General features: G+C 45.1%; 1 protein-coding gene across 2 annotated transcripts in view; it reads left to right on the top strand.

The window, feature by feature from the left end:
- The window catches only part of FRMD4B (FERM domain containing 4B), an 82,584-nt gene that overhangs the window by 12,346 nt on the left and 54,587 nt on the right, over nt 1-15,651 (top strand). For both annotated transcript variants that reach the window (XM_075287492.1, XM_075287493.1), the window contains exons 2-4: nt 1,112-1,177; nt 1,970-2,064; nt 5,077-5,169. In XM_075287492.1, the coding sequence (XP_075143593.1) occupies nt 1,112-1,177; nt 1,970-2,064; nt 5,077-5,169 (254 nt within the window). The remainder of the gene's footprint in view (nt 1-1,111; nt 1,178-1,969; nt 2,065-5,076; nt 5,170-15,651) is intronic.

The raw sequence follows: 15,651 nt of genomic DNA, 5'->3' as shown, positions 1-15,651 counted from the left end.
TCCCGCAGTCAACCTATAGACCGTACAAAAGGGGACAGAGGTAAGGCAACCAGATCTGACTGCAGAATCCGACTACACAGGCTTTGTTTGTAGTCTGTAACCATTGAAACACAAGGCAGCAGATACATTCGGTGCAGCAGAATACACAATTTGGTTCTGAAATTCTTCATGGTTGCAATTCCAGAGACTCCGCAGCTACTTTGCTAGGCCGTACATATATCATATAGGATTTCCCTGTATGTCAGATGGGGGCGTTCCAGCCCTATATATTTCCGGGACCGTTTCCCACAGACAGGTTGTCTCTTTACATCACTTAAGCCCAAGTGACACGGATGTATATTTACCACGATGTAGATAATGCGGCATTATTTGTAGCCGTCACATCGCCCCCCAATGTCTGGTGATGTAACGTCTTACATGATAGAATATATAATGGACTATAATGTATAAATTCAGCAAATAACAAGTCTCTGAGTCACCACTTTCCGCCATGCTGGGGCTGGGGGAGTCGCACACATTGGGCGGTCACGTCTTTTAGTGGGAGCCTCCGAGATGTTCCAAGAGAGCTGGGACGTATGGTCAAAAGTGACCACAAGGGGGTGCAATTTTAATTTTCCCCATGTCTCCCCTTCCTCTGTTACTTTATCAGCCTCCTCATTGGGATTTGGGGCAGCCCTTGTTCCCTGAGATCCATTGTTATGATGATGATGTCGGCGCGTTTGATGCCGGAAGACTAAATAATGTGCGTGGAGGACGGACGACCGCGCCGAGGAAAGAAAATCTATTTCTCATCTGTTTCATGCAATAAATAATTCAGGATTCTGAGAAGAGCCTGGTCGCTATCACCGCACATCAGATGGGAGTTATACTATCAGCACGTCACGTATATAGCAGTGAGATCAGATGGCAGAATAGTATATATCTGTACAATGATCAGGATATATATATATATATATATATATATATATACTGGATTGTAGGCCCTGGAGACTTCACATACTGAGGATTTGCCTTGTGTGGACGGGCCTGTTATACTCCTCACCTTGTTAGTATCGCGTGCTCTGACCGTCTCTCTTTACAAATGGACCTAAAAGATGTTTTTCCTTTGTAGATGGCAGAAGGGCGACACTGCAAGGTGCACCTGTTGGACGACCGCAAGTTGGAGCTACTGGTGCAGGTAAGAGATAAGGAGAAGGTCTCGGAGAAGAGAAGTCATAAGGAAGAGACAGACTTCCCTGCAGACAACTGTTGTCATAGTCCTGTTTTGCATAATGGTCCGCTCCCCCCATCTGGTACAATACCGGCCACCCTCATAGGGCGAGGAGGATTGAGATTGCCATCTGCTCTGTAAAGCTGTCTGACCCGAGACTGGCGAGAAACTGGTGCCAAACAGGTGCCTGCAAGATACAGTCAGCGCTGCCTGGTGTACAACAAACAAGAACATAAATACTTCACGTATATTTCTCCTATCTATCTATCTATCTATCTATCTATCTATCTATCTATCTATCTGTATTATCTATCGTGTATTCGTTCAAATGATTCCTATCTACCTATGGATAAGTCACATCTGTCTATCTGAGACACCAGTGCTTGAACTCTGTTTGGGGTTTCTGTTCCTGAACCATGCTTTAAAAATGTGGAGAGAAAAGTGACACAATTTTTGCTCTTTTTGAGCAGAAACCTAGCGGACTCCATTATAGTCTATGGGGTCCGGCAGTTTCTGCAGGTAACAGCTTTTTTAAGCAGATTAGATTTTCGTTTGGGGGTCCCCAAGTAGGCACCCCAAATGCAGGTGTGAATTTTGCATAAGTTACAGTAATGTATCTATCTGACTTTTATCTGTTTGTTTAGCAAATATGTATCTATTCATGTAATATCTATCTATCTATCTATCTATCTATCTATCTATCTATCTATCTATCTATCCATCTTACAGGCCTAATACAATTTTCCCTTGTTCTTGCAGCCTAAGCTGTTGTCCCGGGAGTTGCTGGACCTGGTCGCCTCACACTTCAATCTAAAGGAAAAGGAATATTTTGGGATCTCCTTCTTGGATGACACGTAAGTAACATAATAGTGTCTAATGGCTTTCTGCAATCTTCCTAGCTAGATAGTAGCACAATCCGCACTCTAATCCAGGTGTCTGGTAAAGCTGGATGTCAACCATATTCGTGTCACCCAGCTTTCCTAGACAAAGATATTTTGGCCATAAAACTGTGTAATGGATGAGGTGGCTGTTGCACGCAGCAACCAATCACAGCGCAGCTTACATTATTCAAGTGCAATATCAGAACTGTAAGCTGCGCTGTGATTGGCCAGGGGCAACAGACAGGTTCAGCTTCCTCTGTCTCCCCATTCTGTTAATCTGGAATCCAATAATCTGAGATTTGCATAAATCCAGAATATTCAATCATCTGACACCATCCGGCCGTCATCGATACCGGATTAATGGAACTTTACCGTATAAGTTTTCCACATTTACTTACTAATCTTTATAGCAAGGAAACCTCAAAATCTGATGAAGAAAAATCTCAATTAACTTCTGAGGAAATTATTCATTACGTCCAGCCTGTAGAATCACTCGCCGTGATCCCAGCTCGGCTCCATAGGACCGAATGACGTGAAATTTTCTGGTTGGTTATTAATAATTAACGCGCCTGACATGACGTTCCCTATGAATAGAAGGCGATGAATCAATTAGCAGCGGTTCATATGTAAAATAACCTTCCGTAATTCCATCTGTGAATAATTTACCAGGGATTAATGACGGCCGGGTGTCTGGTACCGGGCCGCTCGTACATCGTGCCAGCTATTTCCTGCCATTGATGGCCTTGGCGGTAGAAAAAAACCCCGGACATAGACTGATTTACGCGCTGAAGTGTAATCTGTCATGTACGCTACACGGCGGTATTGTTTGGGGACAGATTTTTAGTCTTGATAAACTAAATTTTGAGTGATGTTATGGGCTTGAGGGAGCGCTTGTGCGCACAACTCATATGTTTCTCTGACGTGTAGTCGGTGAGAAATAGCTGCTACGTGACGGTTTAAGACGGGATGCTAGCATAGGGATAATGCTTAAAGGGAATGGGTCCCTATTTTTAACCCTTTAAGGACGCAGGGTAGTTTGTACGTCAATCCTCAGCAACTTTTTTGATATTGATTTGCGGCTTTAAGTGCAGTACTCCATTTTTGCACACCTGGAAGTCGCAGTCGCCGCACGCTTGGGGTTGCAGAGCAGCTGCAGTCACTTATATTACCAAAGGAGTTACACGGTTATCTTAGGTTGTAGCCAAAGTCTCGGTGTAACCCTAGTTTTATGATGGTGGGAGAGGGGTTAACGCTGAGCTGCTTCCATTACTTGCCATAGAAGCTACTTCCACTAGGGGGTGCTCACTGTATATAGGAAGGTGATGGCGAACCTTTTAGAGACCGAGTGCCCAAACTGCAACCCAAAACCCAGTAATTTATCACTAAGTGCCAACACGGCAATTTAACCTTAATACTGTGCGGAGACACATTTGTGGACAATTATGGACCCGCAAAATAGGATTGTGCTATTGGGGTTTTTGGTATAATTTTGAACAATTACTGTTCACCATTTACATCTGTTTGATAGTGACCATGCAATGTTATTCTGACTTGTAATAGTATCACATGTCTGCTATAAAACAGATACTGTGTGATCTAAATGGTGAAGGGGTTCCCACACAGTACAATCTACTCCACAGTGACCCCCATACAGTGCAGTCTGCCCCACAGTGGCGCCCACATAGTCCAATCTGCTTCTTAGTGACCCCCCACACAGTACAATCTGCTCCACAGTGACCCCCACATAGTACAATCTGCTCCACAGTGACCCCACACAGTACAATCTGCTCCACAGTGGTCCCCACACAGTACAATCTGCTCCGCAGTGGTCCCCACACAGTACAATCTGCTCCGCAGTGGCCCCCACACAGTACAATCTGCTCCGCAGTGGCCCCCACACAGCACAATCTGCTCCACAGTGGTCCCCACACAGTACAATCTGCTCTGCAGTGGCCCCCACAAAGTATAATCTGCTCCGTAGTGGTCCCCACACAGTATAATCTGCTCCGCAGTGGTCCCCACACAGTACAATCTGCTCCACAGTGGCCCCCACACAGCACAATCTGCTCCACAGTGGTCTCCACACAGTACAATCTGCTCCACAGTGGCCTCCACATAGTACAATCTGCTCCACAGTGGCCCCCACACAGCACAATCTGCTCCACAGTGGCCTCCACATAGTACAATCTGCTCCACAGTGGCCTCCACATAGTACAATCTGCTCCACAGTGGCCCCCACACAGCACAATCTGCTCCACAGTGGCCTCCACATAGTACAATCTGCTCCACAGTGGTCCCTACACAGTACAATCTGCTCCGCAGTGGCCTCCACATAGTACAATCTGCTCCACAGTGGTCCCCACACAGTACAATCTGCTCCACAGTGGCCTCCACATAGTACAATCTGCTCCACAGTGGTCCCTACACAGTACAATCTGCTCCGCAGTGGCCTCCACATAGTACAATCTGCTCCACAGTGGTCCCCACACAGTACAATCTGCTCCACAGTGGCCCCCACACAGCACAATCTGCTCCGCAGTGGCCTCCACATAGTACAATCTGCTCCACAGTGGTCCCTACACAGTACAATCTGCTCCGCAGTGGCCTCCACATAGTACAATCTGCTCCACAGTGGCCCCCACACAGTATAATCTGCCCCACAGATGGGTGCTATCGGAGAGAACTCTGAGTGCCACCTCTGGCACCCGCGCCATAGGTTCGCCATCATGTATATAGGACATATAGCACATACTATTTGTGATTTTTACTCTTTTTCCTGTGACGGGTTATTGTTGGGTTATTGTTAGAGGTTGGAGAACTTCTTTAATAAGTCGCCAGCTGTATAAAGCCAAACACATAGTAAGATCTTACGCCAGGGAATAGACAGTCTAATGTGACCATCTGCTGCCATCTGCCAATGGACTTGGTACACGGACGCAAGGCGAAAATCTGTAAATTCTTCCGTTTCCCCTTTGGCTCTTGCAGGGGTCAGTTTGCTTGGCTGCAGCTAGAACAGAGGGTGCTCGATCACGACTTGCCAAAGAAATCCGGTCCTGTAACGCTGTACTTTGTTGTAAGGTAAGTGTACTCTGTTTACAGTATGGTGGAAAAGTATCTGCCCCCCATTGATCATGTGTGGGGAGCAGGAGGAATAGTCAGATGAATGCTCAATATAATAGAAAAACTTTTGTTTTAGTTTTGCATTTGGCTTTGCCAGCAGGGGGCGCTATGTCCCCATTATCTTCAACTCATTGTAGAGAGCTTTGCAAGGCAGTATAGTCTGCTGGACAGAACTTGTTGTGGGTGTTAGCAGCTAAATACTGCAATGTAGTCCTCTGATGATGGCTTTAGTCAGCACGATGAGCACATAAACACCATGTGAACTGGGTCAGAGACATTACGCCATTACGCCGCATCGGCATATACTTATCCTATAAAATATTATATTACTGGAGGTGAAGACAATTGTAGTCCTTTAAGCTTTTCTCAGACTCTAGTCACCAATTGAGGAACGCAAACCCCCGCTACATACTATCTGGCCGAGCATGCATGTGTATGGGGTCAGAAGATATAGCTGTAGATGACTATGGCTTGTCCTGATGCTGGGAACCCCAGGGTTCAGCTGTCATCTGCAGGAGGACCTCTTACCTAGTGTTCAATTTCCCCACAGCGCTCCAACAGGGGAACTTGGGTATTACACAATTCTCATGGAAGTCAGTGCAGTTTCCTTGTAATGCATTGATCTTCATGGTCCACACTTTGTCGATGTCGTCCAGTCCAGCTCACTGTCTTAGTCGTCGCGGATCAGCTTTACACTAACCAGAGATGGAAAACGTCTTTACAACGTCGTCCCGTGCACATAGATTGTGATAATAACCTGCGTTCACCGGCTTGTTACTGTGCTGTCTGAACGTGCTGTATACATTGATGGAAAGCGACGTCTCCCCCTGAGCTGTATAATCCACAGCTGCGCGGAGTGCGTTACTCCAGGGGAGAAGATAAAAGATTATAAACGCCTTGTTATTAACCCTTACACACCAGACACGGAGAACCGCGAGGCCAATAAACGCGCTGAGAACGCTTCAATGCAGCGAATTTCTGCTGCAAGGACTTCCATGCTCCGTTTTCTCAGCTGAGACCGAGGATGGAGGATAAGACAATAATAACGTATGGATTTTTATAAGGGCCCCCCAATGATCAGATCTCCGGCAATCAGATCACATACATCAGCAAATGTTCGATTCCCCTGCAGCGCCACCACAGGAGAAATTAAGTATTACACAGTTCCTAAGGAGATTAATAGGCTGATGGACATTGTGGGGGGATTTATCCCAATTAACTGGTGTAGGTGGGTGATGCAAGGCCATGTCTTGCTCCAGGGATGCACCCTGGCACTCTCTGAGTAAGGGGACGAAGACTATGGGTGGGGGATGGGGACACGTCGGTCCAACATACTTATTATGTGAGTTATACAGGAAATGTACGCCTGTTCCTGACGGATATACTATATATTAGTTTTGGGTAGTGAGACCCCCTATGACCACTAAAACGAAGGCAGCAGTGCTTAGGCACATTTGTTTCGGAGTCTTGGAAGATTCTCCGCCTGAAATCGGAGTATGAAAGAGTCCTGCACGCACAAACTTTTTGTCCGCCGCTTTAATTAAAAACAACGGACATCTGACAGACCCCATTATAGTCAATGGTTTCTTGCATTTTAACATTTAGCAATCCACCTGTCCGTTGTTCTGATCCTCCAATGGACTCGAACAAGGGACAGTCAATGCTCATGTGAACCTAGCGCTAACTATTGTGACTGACAGCGGTGCTTGGATCCAGCTGATTATAATTGTATATTGTCCTAGATAAGCCATTGTCTTCCTGCGCCCTGCCTAGATAAACCCAAAACGCTAATGATGGCCGGATGGGCTACTTACTCATCTGAACCTCAGCCAATGCGTTGCACCCATACTATCACAATAACATCCCAGAGAAAAGTCACCGAGTACAGAAATAAAGCATTGCCATGATATAATATGTAGAGGAAAGGGCGCCCTGTTCAGACTAGCAGACTGGTATTACTGGTTTGGTGGGTTTTGCAGCAAACTCTGGTGAAAACTTTAGAAGAAAAGAAAAGAAAGTTGCTTGACCGGAGGCAGGTTTGTCCGCTAGGACGGTCTCAAGGTTGTAGTGACAGCACTTGGACAGTCCGGGCCCTCTGTGGAGACTTTTATGGGGTATTGTCTGCTCAGGGTAACGGCAAACATTGGGACCCCCCCCCCCCCCAGGCCAAGAGGATAAAGATGCCAGGTGTCCTTTTGGAGAGATAATCCTGCTAGATCATAGTGCGGAATTATGGAAACAAGACAGACTAGACAGTGGTCGGGGTCTCAGGGGTCCGACAGAGCCCTAATTAGGTTTTTGCTCATCTGCAACAAAGACTTAGCTTACTTCTCAATCCATAGAGTTACATCTCCTGGCTCGCTGCACCCTTAACATATGCCCTGCAGCCATTCCATAGTGGCGTCACTTTGCTTAATACCATCAACCAGACCTCTACAGTACTGTATATAAAACTAAGTCACCTACAGTGCTGGGGAGCAACTGCAGCCGATATCCGTAAATACCGCTGCTAGAGTGTTATAGACCTATCCGGATGTCCACACCAAAATGGCAATCAGGACGTGGAATCGGCTACTTGCAATATAGGTTGAACCAGAAAATACTGTATTATTATTGAGTTCAAGGTATTAGTTGTATCAGCAGATCTCCCCCTAGTGGTGGCCGCAGGCAGACAGAATGTTATCATTTAAACTTAATTTTTTGTAGATCACACGTCGGAATGGCCTTAAGAAAGGCTATTCGTCTCCTACCTTTAGATGTCTTCTCCGCGCCGCTGTTCCATAGAAATCCTGGTTTTCGCCGATATTCAAATGAGTTCTCTCGCAGCACTGGGGGCGGGCCCAATGCCGCGAGAGAACTCTCCAGCGCTGCCTCCATCTTCTTCAGGAACATCCTCTTCATGCGTCTTCTTCCTGAAGAGGATGGAGGCGGCGTTGGAGAGTTCTCTCACGGCATTGGGGACGCCCCCAGTGCTGCGAGAGAACTTATTTGCATACCAACGAAAACCGGGATTTCTACGGAACGGCGAGGCGGAGAATAATAATGGTTCCCTGTATATAAGCAGTGACTTCTTATGCAGATACATTATTTATTGCTTCATATTCCCTGCACCCCCATGGCTACAAATACTCCCCAAAAACATGAAGAGGAATATTCTTTAACCTTCCAGTGCGACCTCTGACCAGGGATAACTTCAGCATCAGTTCGGGGGGGGCGGCTGCAGAGATTTTCTCTTTAGTCTTACAGTTGTCTCATGACTAAGTTTTTCCCTATAGACAGTGAGTCTTCTTCTCATTGAGTTACAAGCACGTACCTGTATAACACCCCGCAGCCGCACTGTACGTGAAACCGACACCGCTGTGACCTTCACCATCCAGCCGCAGACAATGAGGACGCCTGTTCATTATTCTCCATTGCTCACACCTTCACACATTTTTACTGTTAAAAACAGAATAAGAGATCCAGGAAGGGAGATGTCTCCGGCGTCTTAGATATCTTGCTGCAGGGTCTCCAAGTGTGTGCAACAATAAGATATATTGTACATCCAGGTGAGGAGGGTGCCGGAGGAAAGGCGTAATTGTGGCAATGGAATAATGTATAGCTGGTCGCTTAGTTAGCGCGATATACGGTGTGTGTATATATATATATATATATATATATATATATATATATATACTGTATATATATATACTGTATATATATATATATATACTGTATATATATATATACAAAGCTATGAGTAAGAGACCTTGTGTCTTGAAACGCGTCAGCTAGAGCTATCAGAATGTGGTTTTAATCACCATTTTTCTTCTTTTTTGTCATTTCACATCTATTTTCTTTTGTGTGTTTTTTAACCATGTCGGATTAAAAGTTATTTTTTAACTTACCTGGTCGAGCGGATCCTACTATCCTTTTCTATATATATATATATATATATATATATATATATATATATATATATATATATATTAGCAATACCTGCGACTTCGTGTGCGGCCCCCTCACTCTTGCGCGAACCACCTGCAGCGCGGCCCCCCACACCCCTTTCCTTGCGGCCACCGCGGGCTGATATACGTCAGCACTGGCAACCCCTGCAGATATTATTCCAAGCTCAATGTAAAGACCAAAGCAAAAGCAGGCCATACATATTAGATCAAAGTTGGCCGATCCTGCTGATTCTGGTCGGACCCGCTGACCCTCTCGTGGGGTATATGGGGCATCCCTTCATGTTAGAGTTAAAAAAGGATCACTTAGATTTCAATATGGCCAATCCTTTTGTTCTCAGAGAAGATAAACCATTGTTAGAAGTTCCTGGTAACAGATTATTACCCTCTTCCCATTCGGACACACGCACACTCGCGTGAACCAAGTGTGCATGTACTTGGGTGGTTAGAGGGAATACCTGTGGATGGTGCATATTGATAATACTGGTGTCGTCTCACGCTATGTTCACATCTGCGATGATGTGTCCGTTGTTCTGGACTATCAAAGGACCAAAACAACTGACAAACAAATAATGGAAACTAACAGTGTCCGACTTACACCAGTGATTGTAGTGGGATACTTTGGATATCCATTCTTTTAAAGGAATCCTATCATTGGATACACTTTTTTTCTCCCTAACACGTAGGAATAGCCTTAAGAAAGGCTATTCTTCTCCTACCTTTAGATGTCTTCTCCGCGCCACCGTTCCGTAGATATCCTGTTTTTTATCGGTATGCAAATGAGTTCTCTCGCAGCACTGGGGGCATTTCCAGTGCTGCAAGAGAACTCTCCAGCGACACCTCTGTCTTCTTCTGGACTACCTCATACACCAGGGCCGCGCAGTGACTGACACCTCTTCTTTCCCTTTGTCCACACTTCATATCAGTCCAGTTTTAGAACCAACTTGACCCCATAGACCCCATGCAAAATTTTGTAATGGCCCCCAAGGTTGTTGATAGTGCTTGTGTCCGGGACTGGCGGGAATTGGGCGCCTTCAGGCACCTGGGCCTAGATGTGACCGCAGCGTCTACAGCTCCAAGAACCAAATAACTCCAGCATAAACCTAACCTGTGCCCGCAGGCGTTTTGGATGGAGTTCCCACTTACAGCCATGTTTACTATAAATATTCTGATGCCGCCATCTTTAATCGTCTGACATTGAGTTTTGCATTCCACGAGCGTCCGTGGGGAGATGTCATTTGTACCACGATACGGGTATTTACATGTCACCGCCGCCTGGAAATGTAATAGAAAACCAATTTATTGCTGAGTGCAATCTCTGCTTACCACCAAAGGAATGGCAGAAACTCCGTGTACTTGTTTTCTATTACACCATCAAGACAGATTAGGGATTTTTTTCTCTCTAAATGACATTTTTGCTTTGTCTTCTCTAGAGCATTGCTTTGTAACAATCCTGTAATTTTCATATTGAAATCTTACTGAATTCTTATTTTACCTCCTGAGCTTTTGTATCGCCGAGAAAATTGTATTTTTTTGTTTTACACGTTTATGAAGTCTAATCCAACACCATTAACCTTAGGGAACCTGCACTTATATATTCAGGAGTCGCATATAAAGCAACAATACTCCCTACAGTAAGATTCTGCTACACATTACATTACATACCCCAGAGCTGCGCTCACTATTCTACTGGTACAGTCACTGTGTACAGACATTACATTACTTATCCTGTATTATACTCCAGAGCTGCACTCACTATTCTGCTGGTGCAGTCACTGTGTACATACATTACATTACTTATCCTGTATTATACTCCAGAGCTGCGCTCACTATTCTGCTGGTGCAGTCACTGTGTACATACATTACATTACTTATCCTGTATTATACTCCAGAGCTGCGCTCACTATTCTGCTGGTGCAGTCACTGTGTACATACATTACATTACTTATCCTGTATTATACTCCAGAGCTGCGCTCACTATTCTGCTGGTGCAGTCACTGTGTACATACATTACATTACTTATCCTGTATTATACTCCAGAGCTGCGCTCACTATTCTGCTGGTGCAGTCACTGTGTACATACATTACATTACTTATCCTGTATTATACTCCAGAGCTGCGCTCACTATTCTGCTGGTACAGTCACTGTGTACATACATTACATTACTTATCCTGTATTATACTCCAGAGCTGCGCTCACTATTCTGCTGGTACAGTCACTGTGTACATACATTACATTACTTATCCTGTATTTTACTCCAGAGCTGCGCTCACTATTCTGCTGGTACAGTCACTGTGTACATACATCACATTACTTATCCTGTATTATACTCCAGAGCTGCACTCACTATTCTGCTGGTGCAGTCACTGTGTACATACATTACTTATCCTGTATTATACTCCAGAGCTGCGCTCACTATTCTGCTGGTACAGTCACTGTGTACATACATTACATTACTTATCCTGTATTATACTCCAGAGCCGCGCTCACTATTCTGCTGGTACAGTCACTGTGTACATACATTACATTACTTATCCTGTATTATACTCCAGAGCTGCGCTCACTATACCAATGCCTCCTCCTGACATGTTCTGTAATGGATAATATTATATTGTGATGGAAATAATTACATTAATTACATTCAGGCCATTCTGTACAATTCGGGGGTAATTACAATCTCGGAGGAGACGTGACAACAGCTTCTGTATCCGGATAATAATGACACATTGTACGGTATAACCGCCCCCCCGCTTCCCATTACAATGACGTGGTGGACAGTGGTAATCTTATCTGGCCATACCATGTGGGGCTAATATTAGTAATTACATTACTTCTTACCCCCTCCTACATGACGAGCGCCCTATCTGTGATACGGGGCCGCAGCTCTTGTTCCTGAGCGGAGTTGCCCACTTATCTCTACCGAACACCAGTACCAGGCTGTCAGCCTCACCACTGGGAGACGTACGCCAACGCCAAAGACAAGGCTCGGCATCCTCATTGTGTCCCTTAGGTATAGGACCTGCAATATTGATCCTATATGGCAAAAGAGAAATATTGGGTTTTCTTTTTTGGTTTTAATAATTGATGGTGACCCGGGGAAATGGGGTTAATAAAATCCCAACCCTCGAGAGTAGGCGCAGATATTCCCTATAGTGTGTAATAGGATTGTATGCCTTTAATTTGGAAATACTTAAAGGGATTGTCCAGACTTTGAACATTTTGGAGTCTGATCGTATAAAATAACATTAATAAAACAAAGAATAATTAATAATAAATAAAAAATATTTTATCAATCCCGTTTCATCCATTTCCATCTCTCCCGATCCCCTGCTGGTCTCTGTATACTGGGCTCCAGAGATACCATGACATGTGACCTTCTGTAGCCAATCACTGAGCACAGCAGTGATCTCAGCAATGTGAACACATCATCTGTAGAGGGCAGTGTAGAGACTGGCAGGGACCTCATAATCGGAATGGCAGGGGATCGGTAAGGGGAGTCCATCCCTGATGGAGCAGGAACGCCCACATTTGGGTGGGGCTTGCCTATAAAGGTTACCATTTGTGGGCGGAGTTTCCAACAAGGTGTCCTATTTGCCAGAATTGTTTATGAAAATTTAGGACAGTCCTTGACTTGTCCTTTTATAGGTTTACCGGCCCCAAATCAAATTTTGAGACCTCCATAGATGACCTCCTATCCTGTGGAGGGCCGACACCCTGATCCTACAAGAGTCCTATGCAGTATGGTTCCTATTACAACTCTCGCCATGGTGGTCACTAATCTTTCCCACAGTACTGAATGGCTGAGCCGCAGATTGCAGACCCCTGGCTCAGGGCTGTAGTGGGAGGAGGGGTACACACTGGTACAGACTGGCAATGCCCAGTATGAGCCGGAGGACCAGGGTTACGCCAAGTACTAGATGGATGTGATACATAGAAGTGATTCAGCCTCTATTTACTGCAGCTCTGATTCACCGTGACTCAAACCTTGGATGGAAATGGAAGATTTTTTTTTTTTGTTTTTGTTTCATAATTCATTAAAATATCTGACAGTGACCCTGAAATGTTTAGATTCGATTAACTCCTGCACGTCTGATGGGATTTTCACTGTATGAGGGTCTGACTCTACGCTATTGTTCATGCAGCAAGTATGCCGCTACCCTGCACTGCCTCCGCAGGAGAAGCGAGGCATTACATGCTATCCATTGATATCAGTGCATGAATGTGCCGTGTCCTCCAGAGTCGGAGCCCCCACTCGGGTTAATAAGGGGTCTTTATTATGTGAATAGTGCAAAACAACAACAAACCCTTGTTTGCTTGAAATTGTTATTTCCTGTGTAAAATAAATAATTTTTCTTCTGTGTGTGAATACGTCTGGAACAATAACTTCCATTTCCGATCGGAGGGTTATACGTTTCTTTAGCAGTTTCCTGTGCATCATTCCTGGAACCTGGGAACGTGGCAGGACAGGAAAGATGGCGGGGGGTCAGGTCAGAGGAACGTAACACAAGCAACATCTATACCAAAATCTCTAACCTGTGGTTGTCCTGCTGTTACAGTACTACAACTCCCAGCATTTCCACAGCTGGAGATTCTCATGAGGCACAGGCATAGTACTAGGATCCATCATCACTACATGATCAGTGGGGTCTGGGACCCCTACCAATCCTGAGAGTGATGGGGCTACAGGCCTTTACTGCTCTGAGTCACCCACTGTGCGGGACACTGTCTCTGGCCCTGTTCACACAGGTATCCTACATGCTCCCTTTAACATCATGCCGACCTTCTCAGAGGCCTTTGTTTGCAATGATGCTGGGATTTTACCAGATACAGTCTCTCAGCCAAGGACAGCTGTTTCGATGTTATTGCATCTTGTCAGCTTGGTGCAGAGATGACTGACCTGGTAGAGGTGAAAGGCTTAGACAGGGTTAGTCCTCTCTGCACCAAGCTGATGAGATGCAAGAACATCGAAACAGCTGTCCTTAGCTGAGAGACTACCTGGTAAAATCCCAACATCGTTGCAAACAAAGGCTTCTTTCTTCTTTCTTGGTTTGCTTGACTGAGACTCTGTCTTCCTAATTACATCATGGAAGATAGACTTGCACATTCTCAGTGAGCGCCCTCTATTGGTGTGCATGCCTAAGGCACTGACTTCCTAATTACATCATGGAAGTCAGATTTGCATATTCTTCCTATGGAAAGACTGTCAGGGGAATCAATAGGAATCATAACGTTTTGGTAAATGCTACCAATCTTAGATGGGTACACCTTCAACAATGACAGACATTTTTCTGGGCTAAAGCTAAGGTGAGCCCCAGGCCCCTTGTCTTGTTTAGGTGAATCCTACTTGCAACCAGTCGACCCGCGCCCACATTATAGCTGCCAGCAGTAATAGCTATAGAGCGTGCTGAAGTGACAATTGCACCCAGGCCCTGGTGCCTGAGGGGGGCCAAAGGCCACGTGAGAAGCCCCATGCACACGACCGATTGTGCTTCTGATGTGGGGCCGAGTTTGTAGCAGGATGCACTTCTTGGTTGCGTTAACAGGGCCTAGTACTGGTGTCTTCTCACAGGGCCTGGGTGCAATTGTCACCTCAGAACTCCCTATAGCTATCGCTCCGGACAGCACAATGCTTCAAGTTTAAGTATATTTTTATTTATTTCTTCATAAAGCCATAGTGCAGGTGGAGAGAACAAACGTTGTAATATACTGTATATAAGTAAAGTGCCCACTTCATCACTTGTTTGCTTCCTTCTGCCAGTGATCAATTCTGTACAATAGAAGTCTATGGAGAGGGGAGGGAAAGCAGAGAGACATCGTCACTGTAGAGAGACCTTAACCACTTCAGTAGCGGACACAACCCCTTTGGGAACGCAGGGGTGTAATAACAGTCTACCCTCGGATCTATCATATAGTGTCACGTCCGGGCTCCCGAACGAGATGAACTTCTGTCTGTTCATCTGTTTATTTCATTCATTGAGAAAATGAATAAATCATGGGTTTAGGAAACGTCTGCCGATGCCGTAATGTTGTTCTAGTGTCGTATTGAGCAACGCCGAAAAATGTGTAGTCGGATGGAATTTCATGTTTACTTTGGAGAGATTCGATTTCTGCAAAACGTAACGATGAACGCGTGCTGATACTTGGTACGCCTGGCACGGCATTGCCCAGTGTGTTACTATACACAAACAGGGCAGGTCGGGGCCCTTCTACAGGTTGGGTTTGACTCTAAGTACCGCGGCTAAAGAAACCGGAACTGGCTCTTTATATACTTAAAGGGACGGTAACCCAGAGTATTACCGGTATCACCACCATGGCATTCTAGGTTACTGTCTCTTTAAATATTTAAGGGACCGTTCCAATTCATTTATTATCTTTGGGGTAATTTAGATAATGTACTGGGTTGTACGGTCCATATCTTATCGGGGCACCATTCCTTTCTGTATAATCAGAATAAATCTCTATCCACAGCATGATAACGATTTTCAGCATAAGGTT

Source organism: Leptodactylus fuscus, chromosome 9, assembly GCF_031893055.1.
Source record: "Leptodactylus fuscus isolate aLepFus1 chromosome 9, aLepFus1.hap2, whole genome shotgun sequence".
NCBI classification, from domain to species: Eukaryota; Metazoa; Chordata; class Amphibia; order Anura; family Leptodactylidae; genus Leptodactylus; species Leptodactylus fuscus.
Note: the sequence above shows the minus strand (reverse complement) of the source record. Positions and strands in the feature narration are given on the sequence as shown.